This window comes from Emys orbicularis, chromosome 2 (assembly GCF_028017835.1).
Source record: "Emys orbicularis isolate rEmyOrb1 chromosome 2, rEmyOrb1.hap1, whole genome shotgun sequence".
Taxonomy (NCBI): Eukaryota; Metazoa; Chordata; order Testudines; family Emydidae; genus Emys; species Emys orbicularis.
The window spans coordinates 91995170-92020120 of NC_088684.1; the positions used below are offsets into that span (position 1 = coordinate 91995170).

The 24951-nt window shown below is 48.5% G+C and overlaps 1 protein-coding gene across 1 annotated transcript in view; it reads right to left on the minus strand.

The window, feature by feature from the left end:
- SPIRE1 (spire type actin nucleation factor 1) overlaps positions 1-24951 on the minus strand; it is a 190464-nt gene that overhangs the window by 45956 nt on the left and 119557 nt on the right. Inside the window, exon 4 of the mRNA XM_065399520.1 lies at positions 12950-13075. Within this exon, the coding sequence (XP_065255592.1) occupies positions 12950-13075 (126 nt within the window). The remainder of the gene's footprint in view (positions 1-12949; positions 13076-24951) is intronic.

Here is a 24951-nt window from a genome sequence, read left to right on the forward strand (position 1 = left end):
TGTGGTGTCTAGAATTAGACACAGCACTCCAGCTGAGGACTCATCAGTGCCAAGCAGAGTGGGACAATTACCTCCCGAGTCTTACATACAAATACTCCTGTTAATACACCTCAGAATACGACTCTTTTTCACAACTGCATCACATTGTTGATTCATGTTCAATTTGTGATCCACCGTAACCTCTAGATTCCTTTCAGCAGTACTACCATCTCGCTATTTATTCCCCATTTTGTAGTGGTACTTATCTTCCCTTTTTAAGTGTAGTACTTTGCACTTGTCTTTATTAGATTTTTTTCTTCTTGATTTCAGACCAATTCTTCAATTTTTCAATGTCCTTTTGAATTCTAATCCTGTCCTCCAAAGTGGATGTAACCCCTCCCATCTTGAAGTTATCTGCAAATTACATACGCATACTCTCCACTCCATTATCCAGGTCATTAATGAAAATACTGAAATGCACTGGACCTAGGATAGACCCCTGTGGGGCGCCACTAGATACATCCTCCCAGTTTGACAGCAAATCATGATAACTACCTTGTCTATACGAGGCCTGCTAAATTCTGTTTAAACTTGCATGAAGTCATAATCCCCAAGAGAAAGAGCATGCAGTAGCTTCTCATTCTACACTGTATTTAAGGTAATCCTCATGAGAGAGAGAGAGAGAGAGAGAGAGAGAGAGAGAGTAAATGATACATTTAACCAATAGTCTTGTTTCATTGAAAAAAATCTGCTAACATACTTTTTAATTTTAATTCATGTGCATAGCCACATTATAAACACCATAAGAAAATCTTTCATACATTGTTTTCTTTTGAATTAAATTTATTAGGCTTAAATTAGTACCTGAAAGGGTTAACAAAGATAGGTAAAACAGTGTGCTACTTCAATAACACTTCCTTTACCTCTGTGTTTGAATATTGTTCAAATTACACAGCAAATAAACATAGCAGTCTGAACCTACTTTCTAGTGAACATCTGTAGGCATCCTTAAACGACCACACAATGCATGACAGCTTAGCATTATCTCCTCCGGTGGTTTATAGACAACTGGGGAAAATGTGTGTATGGAAACTTGTATGTGCTTTGCAACTGTCAGTGATATCAGTCTGTTACTTTAAAAAGCAAGAAGTCCTTTCTCCAAAAGAGGAAATATTATAGAAAAGTCTCATTTACATTTACTTCTGCATTTATCTCAGTACTGAAGTCTGAGTATTCATCCTTTTCTCCATCAGATGCAAAGTAGTGGTAACAATTTCAGGGTAAGTCTTTGTGAACTGTAAATGCCTTGTTTTCTCTTGAACTGGAAACTTTTGTTGAAAGCCTGCAAAATTATAAAATCATCCTAACTCTTTCTCCTTCTGCTCCTCAGAACCAAAGTTAACTTTGGTGAACAAGCTGACAACAGTCAGACTGCTACTACCCTCAATACGCATTTATTTTTACAGAGTTAACATATTCCAGCTGCTTAACCTTTACTTTGAATGTTGGACAATACTTGCAGCAATTATCCATTTCAGCAACCATTAAAGCTTTCTGTTCCTTAACATATGGTTTGTTGGGCTGGATTATGCCCAAAGGCAGCAAAACTGACATAAATGCTAAATATCCCACAGTGTTATAAGATTCCAACCTGATTCTCCTTACCACTAAGAATCAGGAGAAGAGAAAAGGTTTGACTAACTGACCTTCAAAATAAGGCACCCATCTAATCAGTCCCTGCACAATATAGTAAGAGTGGGAGCTTCTATTTGAGGAAGGCCAAGTCCAGGTAAATCACACCATCACAGGGCTGGAGAGCTGTAACAGCAAAGGCTACCAGCCAGAAAAGAAACGCTGTCCTTTCACTCCAGTTGTTAAACATCATCTACTATGGTATCAGAGAGACAAGGTGAATGAGGTGATATCTTGGGACCGAGACGGTTACAACTATACTGAATATCTACTGGGGTGATCATTTTTAAATCAGTAGGCTCAAATAACTTTCACCCAACAGTCCTAAAAGAGTAGGCTGAGGAGATCTCTGGCCTGCAGATGTTAGTTTTCAATAAAGCTTGGATTACCAGGGAAATTTTAGAAGACTGGAAGAGTGCTGATTTTATGTCAATAAAAAAAGACACACCGAATGACCCAGAGTGGCAAATAATGAGGACCAAGTAGTCATACAGAACGATCTTGATCATTTGGTAGGCTGGGCCCATTCAAACAAAATGTGTTTTAATATAGCCAAATGCAAAGTCAGACATTCAGGAACTAAGAATTCAGCCCACACCTACAGACTGGAGGACTGTATCCTGGAAAGCCGTGACTCTGAAAAGGATCAAATGATCACAGTGGACACACAACTGAACTTGAGCTTCCAATGTGATGCCATGCCAAAACAAAAAGCTAGCTAGTAATCCTTGGACATTGATACGCAACTACGATCATCAGGGATATTGTGGCTGTCAGTCCCTAGGGGGAATCTCCCAGGAACAGAAGGCAAGACACTTTCAGTGGATGGCTCTGAGCTCCCTTTTACTGGGGATCAGAATGAAGCAGACTTATTGGTTTTAAGTCACAATGGAAAGCAGACCTTCATCCACTAATGGAGCTACAAAATAATCTGCTTTGGTCTCCCAGAAGGCAAACAACAAAACAATACCAAACAAGCTAAATGAGGGAGGAAAAGAGACGAGGAAGAGATAGCAAGTCTAAATCCTATTGCCAAAATGCTTGAAGGCTACTTAGCACCTAGATATTATGGCAGAATGCACATTAGGAATTAATATATAGAAAGTTTCACATCATATTAATTGCTCAAAAGATTGAACGTTGCCAGGAGTTGTTTGCAAGGTGTGCTGAAAGACTTGAGTTTCTCAGTGTTTTGAAAAACAATGGAATACTATGCAATTTCCTTGTTACAAATTTAGAAGACATTGGAATTTAGCAACATACACAAATGGAAAATGTTCTGACCTTACAAACATTGGTTATGAAGGTTTCCTTTAACTCTTCTGTGTATGCTGGGTACTGCTCAGGGGGAACAATTTCTTGTGATGGACATACATGCCAAGTCCTCTAGACTGCATTAACTGTATCACCTCCCTCCTTAATCAGCCAAGATCAGTGGGGTTAGAAATCAATTTCAATGACGAATTATGCAAACCAAAACACTTAGAATAAAATGGAGTGTTTGTCAGAACTTAATTGAAATCCGAAATCCACATGAAGAACCTCAACTGCTGTATCCATTTGTGCTTACCCTTGGGAAACAGACCAGAGGAAGCTATTTTTGCTACAATATTAAAATCATAGCCCAGGCAGATTTCCGTTTTAGAGGGGGAAAATACTAAGAGGTTATCTTAGCGGACCTCGAGCCCTCAAACCCACACTACAAATCTCATTCACATGTTATAGACTGGGCATTTGTTCAGAAAAGTAGGAAACAGGTTTGTAGGCTACACACCAGAAGTCTGAATATTAAGCATTTCAACACTCTTCATTTTATAACAATGAAAGCATTTGGCATTTTTTAAAACGTTGGGTTCTCATACACAATTCTCTAGCAGTTTGAGTAAATAAATATATGGATGTCTTTACATTTATTTTTGCATTATTTAAAACAATCAAGTACAATTGTTATTATTGTTAAATGGCCCATCTTTGAAAAATACTTTCCTTTGCTCAGTGACAGATGGAAGGTTATGTAATGTACATGTCAGCTCAACAGCAAAGAATCACTTGAACACAATGGTCTCCATATTTTAACATTTCAAGGAGCTTTTCATAAATAGGGGTCTGATTCCTGGCCTTGTCCTTTAACAGTTTAAAAATGTAATCTATCATCATTTCTGTATGTATTCCCATTTCTAGAGGTTGTTTTATTGATGGAAATGATTCTGACTGATAACTGGGGAACAGATAAAATAGACTTGCACATCTGATCTCTGATGTAAGAATACATAACATACAAAAGAGGGTACTGCCCAAGGGTAATAGTTGATTTTACATACCCAATTATCCAATATCAGACTTAAGCCTTATGGACCTGGGCCTCCAGCCCTTACTCACTTGAGTATCCCCCATTTCAGTCAATTAAATTACTCATAAGAGTAAGGTTTTCAGATTCAGCCACTAAAATGCTTTGTGCTGCTATAGGACTTTTGAATCTCATATCAAAAACATGTTTGTAAGACAGTAGGAGTGGGAGTAGAGAAGACATGCCCTAGTGTGGAGAGAGGTGGAAAAGGGTTGCTTAGTAGTGATCCCTTACTGATCAATACAACAAATGCACTGACAGACTCCAAATTGAGGTCTTGGGTGGATATTAGTGGCTCTTCTTCAGTAACTCACAGAGGGGATCAAGTAGAGAAACATTTGGCAAGGATTTTGAGTTTCTGGAAAGTAACTGTAGCAATATTCTATAACATTAATAATTAAAGTATAGCATTGAATATTGTGCAAATATACTATTTGATCCAAAATGTTTATCCTCCAAGATAAATTTTTATGGGCTGCCAGTGTGGGACAGAAGAAATGTTGTTCTTTGGATCTAAGTTTGAGTAAACAACTTAGCTAATTGTTTCATTTACTGTTAATAAAATTGTTATTGCATAATTATAAAAACCCTGCTGGTGGTGTTAATATTAGGTTACACACTGCTCTATTAAAGGGGAGAGAGCGATTCAAGACCATGACCATAAAAATTTTGTGACTGAAACACCTATCATTTTCCACTTTAACAGCCAAATGTAAAGGGAAAATGAAGACTCTGTGTCCAAAAATAGATGATAAAAAATATAACATATTCCTAATTTTTTTATGTTGCTAGAAAGGGTTAATATCCGCTGGAAAGATTTCCTAAGAGGTATAATTTCAAAGTTGTAGAGATTCCCACCTTGCAAGGGTGTTTAAGCTTTTGCTACAGGTCAGCTGCCCTCATGGCAACAGCTAACTAGGTAAGCCTTACATGGCAAGACAGGTATCAAATTGGCTAAGGATTCGGGCCCAGATTTTTAAAAGGTATTTAGGCATTGCTCTGCTCAGCATTGCAATGCCTAATTGATTTAGAAGCCCAAGACTTATTTTTAAAAGTGACTTAGGGGCCTGAGTCCCATTGACTTTCCATAAGACTGAGGCTCCTACAGGCCAAAGTCACTTTTGAAAATGAGACTTAGAAATCCACAGCTGGCCTGTGCCAGTCAACTCTGGTTTGCAGGGCTCAGGCTGCGGGGCTCTCATATTGCTGTGTAGACCTCCTGCGTGGTGGGAGGGTCCAGAGCTCAGGCTCCAGCCCAAGCCCAAAAGTCTACACAGCAATGAAACAGCCCCACAGCCTGAGCCCTATGAGCCCAAGTCGGCTGGCATGGGCCAGCCAAGGGTTTTTCTTTGCTGTGTAGACATACCCTACTAAACCAACTAGGCTCTGCAATGCTGAGTGGAGCAATACCTAAATACCTTTTAAAAATCTGGGCCTTGATGAGCAGAAGCTACAAAATGAGGAATTTCTTTTTTCAACCATTTTATTGGTAAAATCAACCCACTATTTAGAAATAAGGCCACAGATATTAAAGGGCAGGTCAGAAAGGAAATCAATTGCACCCAGTGTGACACCCCATACGACACCTTGTACCTCAGTTTCACCCCTATTTTATGATTATGATATATTGTGTATAAAGTATGTCCTGTGAGATATCATTTCAAAACTCATAACCTACTGAACATTATTATCCTGGTAAAATATGTGTGGCAACTTTGTATGTAAAGTTATGAGATTCTACTGTATAATAATGATCTTGCATGTAACAAAGTTAGAAAAGCAGGCTCAAACTAGTTTTTCAGAGACAAAGATACACTTGCACATCAGCAGGGAGCGAAAAAGTCATTACCTGTTTCATCGGAGATTCACCAGCAGGGAAATTGTACAAAAAACAAATTTACAACTCACCTGAAGGACAGCCTGCACAGCACATACACAATGGAACTGCTGACCCCATGACCCAGCGAAGACTTTTCCAGTATAAAAAGGAGAGACAGTGACCTACTCCTCATCTCTCCTCCCTCATCTCTACTCATGGCAGCAAGATCTCTTGAAAGACAATAGGCGCATCATTGAACTGTTGGGGGGAGGGTGTGTCCTGGCTGGAAGGTGTTCCAGTTAGTAAGAACTGCTCTAAGCTTTTGGGTGAGAAACCTTTTTGCTTTCAAATCTTAGATAGGTTGGTAAAATTTAGGAATTAGATTGCAGTTTTATCTTTTATTTCTTTTAGAACCAACTCTGACTTTTTTGGTTTTGGTTGAAGTGTTTGGGGAATCTGTACTCAGGTTAACAAAGGCTGGGACACAATCATTTCCTTTGATTAAATGATGGACTATTAATGAGCTTGGTTTGTTCAGTAGTGGGCTCAACAGCGCAAAATGCACATTTCTGGGGTACCAGGCTGGGGCTAAGAATTAGCAGATGTCACCCTGTATATAGTTCATGAGTGGCTGGGAGAGCATTCATGTAATTTTGCTGGGAGCGACTATATGCTAATGTCTGTGTGAGCAGAACCTGGAGAGGCTGTGTTTCAGTAGCAAAGCAATGTAAGAGGCACCCCAGGCTGAAGAGTTAAGGGGACTCAGCATTTCAGTGGTTCAGGTTGTACCCTGGTGAATGTCATACACAGGCAAGTGGTGAACATAGTATTTACATAGTTTTTTGCAGTAATGCAATGAGTTCCAGAGCAAGCACACTATATTCTCTCAAATGAGGCAAAACCCAGAAAAAGTGTATAACACACACTGCGCCAGTGCCCACAAAAAAATTTAAGTAAATAATGATACAGCGGGTGGAATGTTTTAGTTTAACGTGTAAGTTCCACCACTGTTGAATAGTTAGCAGTTTTAACTAGGATGATATTAAGTTTTGATTCATATGACATGGCAACAGCAAAATCTACTCCGATCCTTGCCAATCAGACTGAATGGAAGACTAACCTCAAAGGAATTTATTTCACTGGACAGGAAGAAGGTTCTTTTCCTTAATGAAGAGGTTAGGGTACACTAAATCCTACTCTCAGACCATACATTCTGTGTAGCACTGTATTTTAATAGCTTTTCCGGTCAATGGAATATTAAGGTCAAGTTGGCTGAAGACCTACAGTCTCTATTTTTCTAAATAAATGATCCATTAACCATTGTTAAGAAGAAACACTCAAAAATTACTTAAGAAAGCTGCATCCCATTATCAGATGTAGTCATGAATATACAGATATTAACAATTTGCTATTTTATTAATTAACCCATTAGAATCTTTACTTGAAATGAAACAGAAGAAAAATAAAGGAGCAAAAGAATAGATTTTCTTTATACTTATTTGCTTAAGCTGAGCTTTACAGGAGTATATCTTTTCAGATGAAGATAGACTAAAATATACAGAGAGATAGAAAAGACTGACTGTCTACTGTATAAAGGCAACAAATGAGATAAAAATACATAAAATAATTAATGGCATAAAGAAGACAAATCAGGAGCATCTGTTCCGCTTACCTCAAAGGAACAAGGGGACAACCCATGAAATTAAAAGGTGGCAAATTCAAAATCGATAAAAGGAAACACTTTTTCATACAGTGTGTAATTTGACTGGATTTCATTGCCACAGGAATTCCTTCAGGGCAAGAACTTAGAAAGATTCAAAAAAGGATTGGACATTTATATGACTATCAAGAATAGACAATTAACATAATGAATTTTGGAAGGAATACTAAACCTCATACTTTAGGACTTAAGCCAGTCTCTAACAATTAGCCATCAGGATGAGACCCAATATGGGGGGCAGATTATCACACATCTGCTTACTGTAGGGTTCCTACACCTTCCTCTGAAGCATCTGGTGCTGGCAACTGTCTGAGACGGGGTACTGGCCTACCTTTGCCTACCAGGGGTCTGATCTAGTACCAATTTCTTTCTTCCTATGTTTGCATAACAGAAGTTCAGTTCTGCTATGGCTATCTTTTCTTGGCCACCCCAAACAGGAATGTTTAACTTTATGCTTTATCTCACTAACTCTGTTCGCAAAAGGGAGATCTTTTGAATCATCCTGGGAAAGGACGTGTCCTTGTGTTATTACTTTTAAGCATACTGATTATGTTTATACTGTATTAATATAACTCACTTTAGCTTAACCAAGCATGTAATTAATTTTGATTCCATAGCACAGCTATGGTTATTGTGTGTTTCATAAGATGCATTTTTTGCTGGTATTGGTGAGGGGGGTGCGGGGGGAGGGAAAGATTCCCTCTGTGTATGTGAATTTCTTGTGGTAAATAAGAGCCCACTGTGCAGGATGGGGGAAATGAGCAATATTTTCCCCTTCTTCCCCCGTAGCCCTAAGAGCCAGAGAGCAGAAGTAGGAAGCTGGGAAGGTCTGGCCAATCTGAAGACCAAAAGCACCAGCAGGTGGCATCACTGGTGGACCAGGGGTCATCCTTACTCCCCTGAGCACCTGAAAAGAAGTGGCATTAGTAGCGTCTGAAGGGGAGCCAGGTAGATTGGATAAATCAGGTTTATACTGAAAAGCCAGCCTGAATCCTAACTAAGGCCTGGTCTACACTATGAGTTTAGGCTGAATTTAGCAGCGTTAAATCGAATTAACCCTGCACCCGTCCACACAACGAAGCCATTTACTTCGACATGAAGGGCTCTTAAAATCAATTTCTGTACTCCTCCCCGACGAGGGGAGTAGCGCCGAAATCGACATTGCCATTTCGAATTAGGGTTAGTGTGGCCGCAATTCAACGGTATAGGCCTCCGGGAGCTATCCCACAGTGCACCATTGTGACCGCTCTGGACAGCAATCTGAACTCGGATGCACTGGCCTGGTAGACAGGAAAAGCCCCGCAAACTTTTGAATTTCATTTCCTGTTTGCCCAGCGTGGAGCGCTGATCAGCACAGGTGACCATGCAGAGCTCATCAGCACAGCCAGAATCAAAAAAGAGCTCCAGCATGGACCGTACGGGAGATACTGAATCTGATCTCTGTATGGGGAGATGAATCTGTTCTATCAGAACTACATTCCAAAAGACGAAATGCCAGAACATTTGAAAAAATCTCCAAGGCCATGATGAATAGAGGCCACAAGAGGGACTCAACACAGTGCTGCGTGAAACTTAAGGAGCTGAGACAAGCGTACCAGAAAGCCAAAGAATCAAATGGACGCTCACGGAGGGAGAGGCGACTGACGACTGTAGCTATCCCACAGTTCCCGCACTCTCCGAAAACCATTTGAATTCTGGGTTGAGCTCCCAATGTCTGAAGGGTCAAAAACATTGTCGCGGGTGGTTCAGGGTATGTGTTGTCAGGCCCCCCCCGGGAAAGCAAAGGGAAAAAAATCATTTCTCGCCTTTTTTCACTGTCATCGTATATCTACTGGATGCTGCTGGCAGACACGGTGCTGCAGCGCTACACAGCAGCATCCCCTTGCCTTGCCTTGCGGACGGCAGACGGTGCAGTATGACTGGTAACTGTCATCGTCGTACCGTGGGTGCTCCTGGCTGGCCCTGGTGAGGTCGGTCAGGGGCGCCTGGACAAAAATGGGAATGACTCCAGGTCATTCTCTTCTTTAAGTTTTGTGTAATGGAGATTCAGTCCTTCCTGGAATATCATGCCAGCTGGAGGATTCTGCCTCAGGCTGCTCTCCCAGTCGGCAGCACCGCGCGGTCGCACCTACCCCAGCCTACCCCTTGCTCCCAGGGCTCACAATCAGATACTTAGACCTCTACATTTTGCTGCAAATAAAAAAATAAAGCTGCCGTTTAGAACTGTCCCCCAACATACATATCCTGAGACATTTTGTATTTTACCAGTGTCAACCAAAGGCCCACACACAAATGGAGATTCAGTCCTGCCTGTGCTTCTATCCTAGTGCTTATCACAGATTCCCATTTTCAGCTATAGGCTGAGCAAGTGCAGAATGGTGGTTCACTCGACTTCGCTGTAAGCAAATCGCCCTCCCCTCCCCCCTTTGATCTCTGCTTGCAGAGGCAATAAAGTCAGTGTTGTTTCAAATTCATGCATTCTTTATTACTTCATCACACAAATGGGGGGATATCTGCCAAAGTAGCCCAGGAGGGGTGGGGGAGGAGGGAAGCAACGGGTGGGGTTCTTGTAGGGGCAGCCCCTAGAATGGCATGCAGCTCATCATTTCTGCGGGATGTCTGGGGCTCTGACCCGGAGTGGCCGTTTGCCTCTCTGTAGGCTTGCCTGATATTCTAGGCAGGACTGACTCTCCATTAGACAAAACTTAAAGAAGAGAATGACCTGGGGAGTCATTCCCATTTTTGTCCAGGCGCCCCCGACCTACCTCACCGAGGCCGGCCAGGAGCACCCATGACAGCAGCAGACGGTACAGTATGACTGGTAACCGTCTTTGCCAACTTGCAAAGCAGCAGACGGTACAGTATGGCTGGTAACCGTCTTTGCTAACTCTGCAGTACCGCGTCTGTCAGCAGCATCCAGTAGACATACGGTGACAGTGAAAAAAGGCTGAACGGGCTCCATGGTTGCCATGCTATGGCGTCTGCCCGGGCAATCCAGGGAAAAGGGCCCGAAATGATTGTCTGCCGTTGCTTTCACGGAGGGAGGATTGACTGACGACATTTACCCATAACCACCCGTGACAAATTTTTGGCCCCATCAGGCATTGGGAGCTCAACCCAGAATTCCAATGGGCAGGGAGACTGCGCAGGAACTATGGGATAGCTACCCACAGTGCAACACTCCGGAAGTCGACGGTAGCCTCGGTACATGGACGCACACCGCCGAATTAATGTGCTTAGTGTGGCTGCATGCACTCGACTTTATACAATCTGTTGCCAAAAATCGAATTCTGTAAAATCGGAGTAATCCCGTACTGTAGACATACCCTCACTATGGAACAGCTGCTGCTATTCCATAATATTTTTAAAAACTTACTTTGTCTCCCTTTCTGCTCTGACATCAGCTAACCGTTCCTGGCTTCATTCTACTCTCTCTGCTTTCCTCTATCATGTCCCCTCTTATGACTCTCCCTTCTAAATATATAGCTCCATGTTTTTCATTCTCTCCATGAATGAAAGTCTCTCCCTGCCTGTAAGGGGTTTAGTCAGCATTCATTTGGGATAATGTGTGTAACACAATTGATGGGTGCACCACTTGTGAATAAACGCAGCCACCTCAAACACATGCCAATACAGCCTCTATACTATATAATGTATTTTACACACACACACACACACACACACACACACACACACACACACACACACACACACACACACACACACACACCTATAGCCAGATAGAATAAAAGATGGTGCAAGGGCACATTAAACATTTTATTGACTTCTGCTTGGGTTGACCATATTACCCATGAGCTGTGAAGCCACTACATTCTAGGTAGGGAAAGAATATATGAAGATAGTATAAAGTTTTGGTTGGCACAACTTTAAGATGATCATATAACTCCTTTCTGACGCAGGTACAAGCTATAAATAAATGGCAATAAGAAATATATAGCACTCCATATTAATATATATTTTCTTCATGACTCTTATTTTGTTTTCTATATCCTTTGGATTTTTTTTAACTACTGAAGGGTTTCTGAAGTTATACTTTGATAAAAGCAGTGAGCAAGTATCATGTGGATTATAAAACTAAGACACCTATATGGATTTCAAACCTTAACTATTACTACAACTGTTCGTAAGATAATGATAACTGTGTTTCTCTGCAACTTTCAGTGTTTTCTAATAGCCCATCGACTTCAGTAGGGCCAGAATTTCATCCGGTCAGTGGGATTGTTTCCATTGATTTAAATGTGTTTTGGATCAAGTCCTAATAGCCTTTTCAGAGGCAAACTGTATCTTTTATCTCACAGTATACACTACGGTGTGATCAGATGCAGGGCATTAAAAGGTCTAATTTACAGGATGACTGAATAGTTTACAAGTTTAAAACAAAAGTATTACTGTGTGTATATTGATGTATCTATTTATTTGTGTACTTCTATAATATTTAAATCAAAAAGTAATGTTTAATAGAGGCATATACTGAAAATGGTTCCTAACTGCTCACTGTGGTCAGCTTTGTACCTAATCAAGGGGGGCAAAAAGCAATTAATATGTAACACAGTCTTCAGTCATTACATTAATGAACAGCTGTTATACTGAGCACGAGCAAATGAAAACATTTTCACTCATCCAACCTGAAACAGGAAAAAATTGTAGGTACGCTCTTTGCCTCGAATATTTAGAGATTTGCTAAAGGCATAATAAATGTATACTTTCCGGCTAGATTGAGAGTTTTGGACCAGAGTAAAAATAAAAATTTCCCACTTCTGTTCCAAGAAAGATAAACGAAGTGTAGAGTAAAGGGTCACAAAAACAGGTGGAGAGGTCAAAGCGGTGACTCTTTCATTAACTCTGTATTGTGTGTATCAACACAATACAACATGTTGATTTACATATAACTGTCCACTATTGGCTCTCTAAACTCACCATCATTTATTCAGTTAATTTCTTGTAGGTAACACAGAAGAAGTGATCTGAATGCAAAGTGGAGAGCGCCCTTCCAGACCAGCTCAGGAAAGTAACCGCTGGGAGCAGTGTGGAAGACAGCATGAAGACACTTATGGGAGAAGCAGACAAATAGGATGTCGAGCCTGGTGTCATTGGCAGAGAGGGCAGGAAGGCAACATGAAAAGCATAAGATAATGTTTGTTTTCCTCATTACATTATGGGTCATGGTCTATCATGAAAGTACACTAACTCCTATCAGATATCCATGATTAATGGGTACAGGACAAAACAGAAAGCTGAACTGTAGGGACACTTTATAAATAATTTTCTCTCGCATCGGATTGTCACTGGTGATCGGAAATAGAAAGTTTTTCACAGTACTCACTCCCCTGGTAACCAAATCAGCAACATAGAATTCTCTCCAACTGCTTACCTCTTTTGCACTTTTAATTTTGGCCAGGAATGTGTACAACTCCATTGTTTCAGCAAATAGTGCCCGACATACTGCCTGATAGTGGTTTGGTGCCTCTGATCGGGTTGGTAGATGGGCAGCACATAACTAGGGAGGAAAATAAAAATTGTTATATATAGACACATACACCACTGGTTTTACTAACACAACACAGCTAGGAACCAACTGTACTTATAGTGTAGCATGCAAATGTTCCCTGTACGTATTTATGTCAATTTATTTTTTTAACCAATGATAGTTTCTACTATACATTGTTTTCAAGATTCTGTAATCTAAAATAGAGATGCAATAGAATATTTAGAGGACGAGAAATCCTGTATGTGAGACACTTAACTTCAGGCAGGAATTAAAGTACAATTCTTTACTTTTCTGCTGTCTTTTCATTTTTGTAGGAAAAGTTCTATGAGTGAAGGAGAGATTAGGAGACATTCAAAAAGATGCCGTCACTTCCTGGAAAATTTTGAAATACAGTCTACCTGGAGGCAATTTTCCTTTTATATTATTTTTCTTCCCTTCCCTTTTAAAAATAAAATACATAGGATATTTAACTGAAAATGGGATTGTTGATCCTCAGACTTTTTCCCTTCCAAGGTCATAGTTCTTAGTTTATAATATCATAATTGTCTTCATAGCAACACACTGATTGCACAAAGAGGACTACAACATTAAGCAAGCATCAAGACAAGATTATCAAAGAAACAAATATTTTGTTCCTATGCAAATGATGTTCCTAGTAATAAAGAAAGAAGAAAGAAAAACACAATGTATTTTACTTTAGCATAATTATTTCTAAATAGAATGTTTTTCAGAGTTTTCTATCAGATGTCTGGAGCTTTTTAAAGTGAAAGCATTTTAACTCAATTGTCAAGAAAAAAAAGAGCTCCCTAACAAAACAACGTAAAGGGCCAAATTTTGAAAAGATTTACATGATAGTCTAATATAGATTTTGGGTGTAAACTGGTCAGAAAACAGAAGATGAAATTCTCAGTAAGCCTATTCCTAATGGTTCGCATGGTTTAAAAGGAGGTTGTGAAAAAGTTGTGTGGCTACGATTTAAGTTAGACTGGCATCACAGCAAACGTCCACTAACATTCCCAGAAGCACACACAATTTGATAAAAATAAATAAATAGTAAGCTATGAACTGACAGATCTATCAACTCTGAAACACTTGGGAAGACCTCTTGAATTACTGAGGGCTAAATTGTGCTTCTAGACCTACATACACAATTACCTTTGTGACAGACCCAGACCAGTGGGGTACAGGAGTCTGGTAGAGGGCAAATATACTGGTCACTCGATGAGTAGTTTTCTGTTCCCTGAGTGACCAGACCTATTGGGATCCAGGAAGTGGGCGGGCGAAGCCCGCCCACTGCTAAAGGATCCCCCCCAGCCTAAGGGGGGGGTCCACAGGACCTGGAGACCAAAAAATTACGGGGGACAACTAATAAAAGAACAGGGACAGGAGTGAGGTCAAAGGGTCAAAAGAAGCGAACCAGACGGGGACACCGAGCAGAGAACCCCGGACAGCGCCCACTGCTCCTCGAAGGCGTCAAGGGAGCCAGTGGACGTCGCCCAGAGGAACTCTGCCCGGATACGTGAAAGAACGGAGGACCTGAAATACGCCCCACAGTCACAGGAAACTCCATCGGCCAACCTCCTCACTCTGGTTTTATAGATGGCCAGTTTTGCTAAGGCCAGAAGGAGGTTGACCAGGAGGTCCCGCAACTTTGTGGGGCGACGGATAGGGAGTGCATAAATAAAAAGGTGTGGAGAAAAGTGCAACCAAAATCTTAACAAAATATCTGTGAGGAGCCGGAATAGGGGCTGCAGCCTGGTGCACTCTAGGTAAACATGCGCCAGGGTCTCCCTCACGCCGCAAAAGGGGCAGGTGTCTGGGATAGGGGTAAACCGCGCCAAGTACACGCCCGTGCTTACGGCTCCGTGAAGGAGCCGCCAACTGATGTCCCCGGTGGGCTTCGGGATCAGAGCAGAATAAAGGCTGGCCCACCGGGGCTCCTCACCCTCCAGAGGTGGCAGAAGGTCCCGCCACTTTGTATCGGGGCGGGACGCGAGGGTGAGGACATGAAGAACATGTAGCACGAGCGTGTATAGATGTTTCCTTGGCACGGTCCGGAACAGAACCGGCTGCAAATGGTGCAGCCGGCTCATGGCGAATGGACGGGGAGGGGGCTGGTTGGGTCCACGGGGCAAGGGCCCGATGAAAAAGTCTGGAGGGCTCGGAGTGGAGGGTGGGCGGGGCGTGCCCTCTCGCAGGACCCGGTTGAGATAGTCCCGAGCAGCGGGCGGCAAAGCGGCCCTCACCTCCTGAAGCACGCGCCGGGGAGTACGAGGTCTGGAGAGTCCCATGCGCTGAGCGAGCGTCAGGGGATCCAGCCAGTCTCCTCGGTCGTAGTCCAGGAGGTCTCCGACTTTGGTGACTTCTGCTAGGACCAACCTCTGGCGCACCATGGGGGACTCCGCCACCTGCACACGAAGCTGGGGGTTGTGTAGCAGGGGCTCCGCGAGGAGATCTGCCCCCACGGTGGCCGCCACGGACCTGGTCACTGAAAACAGTTTCCAGGTCCGGAGGAGGTCCTGGTAGAAGACCGGCAGCTCGGAGAGGCCTCGCGGAAGACCTCTCGGATGGAGACAAAGGAGCTGCCGGTCATATCGGAGCCCTCGGAAGCGGCGCAGGAAGGCGTGCGCCAATACGCTCCATGCCGGACTACCTGCACCATAAAGGAGCCTCTGCAGGGCCTGGAGGCGGAAGACGTGGACCTGAGCATGCAGACACTTCAGGCCCTGCCCTCCCTCCTCCAGGGGTAGATGGAGAACCCCCGCAGAGACCCAGTGCAGTCCTGACCAAAAGAACTCCAGAATCAACGTCCGGAGGGTGGTCAGGAAGCCCGGGGCCGGGACCAGGGTGTTGAGCCGGTACCAGAGCATGGACAGGACTAGTTGATTGAGCACCAGTGCTCTCCCTCGAAGGGAGAGACACCGGAGCAGTCCCTTCCATTTCCGGAGCCGCTCCGACACCCTGCCCTCTAAACCTAGCCAGTTCTCCGGCGGAGACGGATGTGTGGCAGAAAGGTAAACGCCGAGATAGAGCAGCGGACCCGCGCTCCACCGGATGGCCTGAAGCGCGGGTGGGAGGGAGCTCGCCTGCCACCCGTCCCCTACCACCAGGCCAGAGCTCTTGACCCAGTTGACCCGGGCGGAGGAGGCCGCCGAATAGATGGTCTGGCAAGCCTCCACCCGCACCAAGTCGCCCGGGTCCTGGACCACGAGGAGCACATCGTCGGCGTACGCCGACAGGACCAGCCGCAGCTCCGGCTCCCGCAGCACCAACCCTGCCAACCTCCTACGGAGGAGACAGAGGAAGGGCTCGATCGCCAGAGCATACAGCTGGCCCGAGAGGGGGCACCCTTGACGTACTCCTCGCCCGAAGCTGACCGGTTCGGTCAGGGTCCAGTTGAGCCTGACCAAACACTCTGCGGAGGCGTACAGCACCTGGAGAAAACTCACAAACTGGGGCCCGAAGCCAAACGCTCGCAGAGTGCCCAGGAGATACCCGTGGTCCACCCTGTCGAACGCCTTCTCCTGATCCAGGGACAGGAGGGCGAACGACAGACCATCCCTACACCCGAGTTCCAAGAGGTCCCGGACCAGATACAAGTTGTCGAAGATGGTGCGGCCCGGGACGGTGTAGGTCTGGTCTGGGTGGATCACGTCCGCCAGCACGGACCCTAGCCGCAGCGAGATGGCCTTTGCTACGATTTTATAGTCCGTGCTGAGGAGCGAGATGGGACGCCAATTCCGTAAATCGCGGAGGTCCCCCTTCTTCGGCAATAAGGCGAGCACGGCTCGCCTGCACGAAAGAGGGAGGACCCCGCCCTGCAAGGACTCGGCCCAGACGGTGACAAGGTCTGGGCCGAGGACATCCCAAAACACGCGGTAGAACTCCACGGTCAGCCCGTCCATGCCTGGAGATTTATTGGTGGGCATGCGACGGAGGGCTTCCGAGAACTCGGCCAGAGTGAGAGGTAGCTCCAGCCAGTCTCGGTCGCCCGCGCTGACCGTCGGGAGTTCATCCCAGAGCATTCTGCAAGCGTTAGGATCGGTCGGATCCGGGGAGAAAAGGCCCGCGTAGAAGGCCCTGGCCCTCCCGCACATTTCCGCCGGATCTGTGAGGGGGGTGCCGTCCTCTGCTAAAAGGCAGGTGACGTGCTTCTTGGCCCCCCTCTTTTTCTCCAGGGCGTAGAAGAAGCGGGAGCCGCGATCCATCTCCCGAAGGAGACGGATGCGGGATCGAACAAAGGCACCTCGGGCCCGATGGTCCTCGAGGGTCCGGAGCTCTTCCCGCTTCTCCCGGCACGCTCCGCAGAGGGATGGATCACCGGGGCTGGCAGCCAGACGCCTCTCCAGCTCTAAGACCTCCCGTTCCAACTGCCCTATCGTCGCATCCCTCCGTCGGCTGGCGCCCCGGGTGTAGTCACGGCAGAAGAGCCGGGCGCGCACCTTCCCCAGGTCCCACCACCGCCGCGCCGAGGGAAAGGCACGCCGCTGCCCTCGCCAGGCCAGCCAGAACTCCCGGAAGGACGCCACAAAGCCCACATCCTCCAACAAGCTATTATTAAAATGCCAATAGGCCGGCCCCGGCCTCTCCGCGCAAAGAGAGGCTGTCACGGTGGCTAGATGGTGATCTGAAAAAGGGGCCGGCCGGACGCTGGAGGAGTGGGCCCGGGAAAGATGGAAGCGTGACATATAGATGCGGTCCAACCGGGAGTGGTACGACCGATGGACCTCCACCCGGACAAAAGTGAATGTCGAAACGTCATCCGGGTGGTGGTCGCGCCAGACGTCCACCAGGGAGTGATGTTCGACGATCTCCCGGAGGACATCCGCGGCGGCCTGGTGCTGCTCGGTCCCCGAGCGGTCCCGTTCCTCAAGGGTGGCGTTAAAGTCCCCGCCCAGGACCAGGCACTCGCGAGGATCCAAGGTGCCGAGGAAGGCGGACGCCTGCTGATAAAAACACAACCTCTCCGGGCCCAATGTCGGGGCGTAAACGTTGACGAGATTAACCACAAGCCCCTCCATGCGGACCCGGAGGTGTAGCAGGCGGCCTGGCACAGCCTCGGCGACCCCCAGCACCTCGGGCCGTAGGTCGGGGGAGAACAGGGTCGCCACTCCAGCCGTACGAACTGTGAGGTGGCTAAAATAGACTCTGTCCCCCCACTCCAGCCGCCAGCTAGCTTCAGCGGCCGGATCCGTATGGGTCTCCTGCAGGAAAATCACAGAGTACCCCCCCTCCCGAAGAAAGGAGAGCACCTGGCTCCTGCGGAGACCCATCCTACAGCCCCGGGTGTTTAATGTTGCAAAGATGATCGGTGCCATGAGGAGGGCTGGGGGGGATCCTCGCCGGCAGAGACGTTCACGGCCTCCGTCGGGCCGCGCAACAATCCGTGACCTACCCCGTGGGCGATTAAGGAGTCACGGAAGAGGCGGACCCGTTGGTAGGCCGCAGCGGCCTGCCTCCCGGTCCTCTTACCCTCCCCCATGAGGGCCCTCGCGGCCCGGAGGATCTGATGAAAATCCCCCCATCGCTGGAGTGCAAGCTGTACCTTGTTGCGGGAGCCACGGACGTCCTCAAGGAACTCCCGTAGCTCCTCTCTCAGCGTATGGGGGGGTGGGGTTACTGATCTAAGGCTTTCCCCCAGTGGGGCCCCTGTCACAGCCCCGTGGCCCACCGAGACGGGCAAACAGGGGGCAGACCCTCGACGTGGCGTCCGATGGGCCGACGCCACGTGGCCTGCCTCAGATCCCGGCTCACTGGGGGGCGGCGGAGGGAAACTAGCAGCCCCTGGTGGGTCGGGACAGGGAAAAACAAAGGCCGCTCCTTGGGGGTCATCCTCTGGGATAAGGAAGGAGACAGCCCCAGGGGCGGCAAAAGCATCACGGGAAGTGGAGGGGACAGGGACAGGGTCGGTGTCAAGGGTAGGGCTGGAATCAGGAATAGGGACAGGGGAAGGGGTGATATTGGGATCGGGGGTCCCAGCAGCCAGGCCACTGGGTGGGGGGGGTAACACCCCGCAAATGGGCTCAGGAATTTGTGGGGAGGGAGGTGGGCCCTCTGCGATGCCAGGCTCGTGCTCCAAGGCAGATGGTAAGGCCACGGCATCTGTAGGTGGAGAAACAACGGTGGGGCCCCCACCCGGGAAGGAGGTCGGCTGCCCCTCAGCCATGAGGGAGTCCCCTTGTGACTCAGGTCCCGGTTGCATGGCACTGGCCGTCGCCTCAAGAGGCTCGGCGACCGCTAGCGGGGTGCCATCTGCAGCCGGGTTGGTGGAAGAGTCCAGGGGCTCCTCGGAGGCGGGAGCGGAAGCAGTGGGTAAGGGGACGGAACATGGGGAAAGGGGGGCTGAGGCGAGGTCGCTCAGATCGAGGCCCGCTGGCAGAGGGTCGTCCTCCCCCTGGGTAACCGGGGTCAGACCCAGGGCCTCGATCTCCTCATAAATGGAGGGGAGATCACCTTCCACCACCCCAGGGCTCTCCCCGTCTGTACCCAAAGCAACGCTCGCCTTGGTGCATACAGGGGCTACAGATTGTAAGGGGGCGAGAGGGGCTCCATCAGGGGCTTCCATAGGAAGGGACACCGGAGGAGGGGTAGTGCTTTCCTCCGATGCTGCCACGTCTTCCCTAGCCGGTAATGGTGGACAAAACCCACCCGGGGGCAAAGCGGAAGGCTCAGCATCGGTGCCCCCCTTCCTGGTCTTCCGGGGGGCTACCGCATCAGATGGGAGGAGCGGAGCTCGAGCCTTCCGCTTGCCCCGCTTCCCCTGTACTAAGGACCAGCCCTCCATGGCATCATCCGGGGGCTGGCTAACAGGTGTTGGGTCAGGGAGCAAGGACGAAAGCTTAGGGACTCGGGGAGGTAATGGTGGGGTAACATGTAGGAGGGAGGATTCTCCCTGGGGCATGCCCTCTTCTATGCCCGGAGGTATCCCTACCTCACCCTCCTCTATAGGCCCTGCCAGAACGCAGGAGGCAGAGGCGTGGCCCTCCCGCTCGTCTAGGCGCACTGGGGGAGATACCCCTTGGGCCCGAGCGGGAGCTTTGGTGGGCCGGAAAGGAGGAGGGGCGGCTTCGGGCGCCGGGTAGCTAGGGGCACCGGCGATGACGGGGCCGGCGCCCTGCCGGGGCTCGGGGGTCTCGGATGTCCCTCCGTGCCGGGCCAAGGGGCAGTCCCTCCGGACGTGTCCCATCGCCCGGCAGAGGTAGCACCGGGCCTCCCCTGTTGAATAATGCACCCGGTAGCGGGCCCCCTGGTAGGGGACCAAGAAGGACCCCTCAAGCGCCGCTCCGTCACGTGCCGCCGGCGGCAGTTGTAACTGTACCTGCCGGCGGAATGAGAGGACATGACGGAGGGCGGGGTCTTTGCAGCCCAATGGGAGAGGGCTGACCACAGAGATCGGCCTTCCCAGGGTAGAGAGGGCGGGTAACAGGGCGGCATTTGGAAGGAAGGGAGGGACAGAAGTCAGGACCAGTCGGGCGCCCAGGTCTTCTAGCGGCTCCAGGGGGACGTACACGCCCCCTACCGCCAGGCCCTTCTCCACTGCCTCCTGGGCGGCGGCCTCCGATGCTAGGAAGAAGACGACCTTTCCGTACATCTTGGAGGCCGCCACAATGGCCGTGGGCCCCACCACCCTTGCCAACGCCCGCACGTAGGTCTCCACGTGGGGCGAGGCGGGTACCAGGAGGCAACGGACGCCGTGCTTCCTAGTCAAGGTGGGGAAGGGGCCCCGGCCGCTATAGATGGTAGCAGAGGCGGTGGATGGGGGAGATGACGTAGCGGCTGGCGGGGGGGCCGCCGCCACCTGGGCGTATGCCCTGGGGGTCGAGGGAGGGACACCCACAGAGCTGGTGGAAGGAACAGCAGGGAGGGACGCCGCGGCCGGTTGCGGGGCCGTGGCAGTGGGGGCACCCCCTGCCATGGAGGGCCTGGCTTTTTTAGCGGGGCCTTTACCCTTCTTTGTGCCCTGGCCCTTCCTGCCGGTTGGAGGGACTCCCCCAGAGTCAGAGGGGGCGAGGGACGTGGCAGCAGCGGAGGTCACCTCGTTACCCACCGCTGCCGGCACTCCAGCAGGGGTGGTAGTAGGTGGCTCGGCAGCGGCGGTTGAGGTAGAGGCTAGGGAGGATGATGGTGGGGCGGGTGGAGGAGGGGCAGCAGGGTCCGCCCGAGGGGTCTCACTCTCCTCGTCCCCTGCCATAATGAGGATGGGGGGAGAGCAAACACTGGAGGGGGGGTAGGGAAGGGGGAAGCAGGTCGACCACTCCTCCCCGCTAGGCTGTAGGTAGGGGAGGAGGGCGCCGAAAAAGGAGGGGGTGGATGGGGGTGGGCTATCAAGGGCTAGGGGTCAGTCACCGACCCAGGGAAGGTTTCCGGCTCCTCTTGTTGCACCAAGGAAGGGAGGATAGAACAGCATTGGGGGGTGCAGTGAGACAGAATCAAACTAAAACGGGGAGGGGTACAAGCGCAAGGGAGGGGACATGGGCGCACGAGGGGAGGGGCTAATCAGGGCAAGGGGACCGCAGGGGGAAGGGAGCAACCAGGCGGGAAATGGGGCAGAGGAACCACGGGGCTAGCTTTAGAGGCTGGGGCGGGTCAAACAGACAAAGGCTGCAGAGGGAAAGGGCGGGGCAGGCAAACAAACTGGAGCTAGCAAGGGGCTGGGGCAAGGGGGAGGGGCAAAAGGCAGCAAGGGGCAAATGGGTAGGCAGCAGGGGCAAAGCTGGGGGCTTGCTGCAGGGGGGAGGGGGTCAGTCCAAAAGGGGGGGGAACGTGCACCTACGTGCGCTTGTAACAAAAGGAAAAGCAGTTTAGGCTGGCTGCTGTATCAGGCCCAATGGTGGCAACAGGGCATGGCAAGCCTAGGTGAGCAGCTGAGTCCCAGAGGCAGGAGCTCGAGGCAGATGGTGAGTAGTCGGTGGGGGTGGTGGAGGGGGCAACGATGATGGTGGTGGTGGGGATCGGGGGGGACACAGATGGACCAGGGGGCAGGCTCCACGCCACACCCCCTGTGTCCCCACAAACACAGTCTAGATCCCCACCACAAGAACACAGTTCAAAAGTTACTCAGTCCGGGAGGGCCCCCTCCACGGTGGTCTGTAGAATTCCTACGCGTTCCCCCACTGGCAGATGGTCCTCTTCTTCTCCTCAGGGCTCCAGCAGCTCCCCAGCAGCAAACGCAGCAGCTCCAGGCGGCAGTCTGGTGGCCAGCAGGAAAGACCTTTCTCAGGTGGTGGTCAATGATGGTGGCATCCCCAGCAGCAGGAGCAATGGCTGGGGTCTCTCCCTCCCCTCCTCTGGGGAGTGGGCCAGCAGGCCCCTCCCAAGGGGCTTTAGCTGGAGCAGCAGCAACCAAGGGTGTGGGTGGGTCTAGCAGTCAGCCAGCAAGCAGGTAGTAGAGAAAGAGGAGGAGCAGCCCCCTATCTCTCTCCCTCCAGGCCAGAGGGCTACAGGAGAGTGATCTGTTAATCCCAGGTCAGACAGGGTTTCTGTTCCCTGAGTGACCAGAGCAGGGGCTGCACTAGAGTAATCAGGAACCTGCTAGAACCAGTTAAGGCAGGCAGGCTAATTAGGACACCTGGAGCCAATTAAGAAGAAGCTGCTAGAATCAATTAAGGCAAGCTAATCAGGGCACCTGGGTTTTAAAAGGAGCTCACTTCAGTTCGTGGTGCGAGTGTGAGGAGCTGGGAGCAAGAGGCGCAAGGAGCTGAGAGTGAGAGGGTGTGCTGCTGGAGGACTGAGGAGCACAAGCGTTATCAGACACCAGGAGGAAGGTCCTGTGGTGAGAATAAGGAAGGTGTTTGGAGGAGGCCATGGGGAAGTAGCCCAGGGAGTTGTAGCTGTCATGCATCTGTTACAGGAGGCACTATAGACAGCTGCAGTCCACAGGGCCCTGGGCTGGAACCCGGAGTAGAGGGTGGGCCCAGGTTCCCCCCAAACCTCCCAATTGACCTGGACTGTGGGTTCTTCCAGAGGGGAAGGTCTCTGGGCTGTTCCCCAACCCACATGGTGAATCTCTGAGGCAAGAAAATCCGCCAATAAGCGCAGGACCCACCAAGATAGAGGAGGAACTTTGTCACACCATCAAGATTAATAGAAACTGACAGGTATTTCCCTAGACACCCCCCCCTAGGAGGGGTTACACTCCCCCTGAATTTCCCCAACATCCCCCCCAGTTTTGTGAACTAGTTACATGCAGTGTTGCCAAGTTAGTGATTGTTTGGAAATTTGAATTGAAATTGAAACATTAATACACACTTTAAAAGCATATACAGTGTATGATAAAACACATGTATCTGAAAAAGTATAATAGATTTGAAAAGAATGAACATAGACTAGCTTCCTTACACAGCTGTTGTTTTTTAAGACAATATCAGTGCATTCATTTCGGTGATGTTTGCCAACCTAATAATTTCAAATTATGATTTGTAAGCGAAGTCTAAATGAGCGCTCCCTGACACCTAGTGATGAGCTGGGGGGAAAGGCTTCAGGACCAGATTGTATTTATATTCACACCTAATCTACTTAGGTATTGAGCAAACAGAGCTGTGTTGACCAAGTGATAGATTCTGGCTGGGGTTGGGTTACAAATCACTTGAATGGGGGGGAGGGGGGTAATGAAATGTTGTTCTTATTGTATGAGTAAAGGGCAGTAGAACTGTACTTAGCCTGTGCTGATTGAGGGCATAAAGAGAGAGGGTGGGGACAGGTGTTTTGCTTGATGGTCTGCCTGAGTCACAAGTACTATTTGACCTGTCCCTTTCCACTGTTTAAAGACAGAGCTAATTAGGCTCCATAGATAGTCTTTTGTTTTGTTAAGTTACTACTACAGCTGAAATCACTGATAATCAGGTCTAAGTGCTTAGACCTGCTGTGGGACAGTGTTTCTGTGGAAGAGACAGCCTAGACTGCATTAGCAGCGAGGTTCCCCCACTGAGAGCTCAGCTGAAATCACTGAGAACTGGGTGGAACCTCAAGAGACCAACTCGCAGAGGTCACAGTGGCAGGTGGCAGCAGAAGGTAACTGCGCAGGGCCATTGGCAACAGAGCGATGGAGTGAACGGTGGCACAACGAACAACCATGGCCAGAGCGAACAGTGAGCATCTGGAGGAACGAGCAAGGTGCCTTCTTGCCCCCCACCTGGGAGGTGAACTCATGTGAAAGCACCTCTGAACTCTGAGTCTCCGCTTTCCGAGGACAACACCGGTGTGTGGGGTGCGGTAGAGGGAAAAGTGAGGGGCACATTAAATAAACATTTGTTTGTTGGACTATATTTTAGTGACTTTGCTCCAGAATGCTAGATTTGTGACTGGGAATGGAAACTAGTAGGCCAAGATTTTTAAAATGCATTATTTGCCAAGGTTGTTATCTCACATTGTTGCTATCTTGAGAGGTCATTATGTTGGGGAGTTTCTGTACTAAACATTTTTATTATTACAAATAATTTTTACATAAGAATGGCCATACTGGGTCAGACCAATGGTCCATATAGCCCAGTATCCTGTCTTCCAACAGTGGCCAAGGCCAGGTGCTTCAGAGGGAATGAACAGAACAGGTAATCATTGAGTGATCCATCCCATGTTGTCCATTCCCAGCTTCTGGCAAACAGGCTAGGGACACTCAGAGCATGGTGTTGCATCCCTCCCCATCCTGGCTAATAGCCACTGATGGACCTATTCTCCAGGAATTTATCTAGTTCTTTTTTTAATCCTGTTATAGTTTTGGTCTTCACAGCATCCCCTGACAAAGTGTTCCAGGGGTTGACTTTATGTTGTGTGAAGAAGTATTTCCTTTTGTTTGTTTTTTAAACCTGCTGCCTATTAATTTCATTGGGTGAATGCTAGTTCTTGTGTTATGTGAAGGATTAAATAACATTTCCTTATTCACTTTCTTC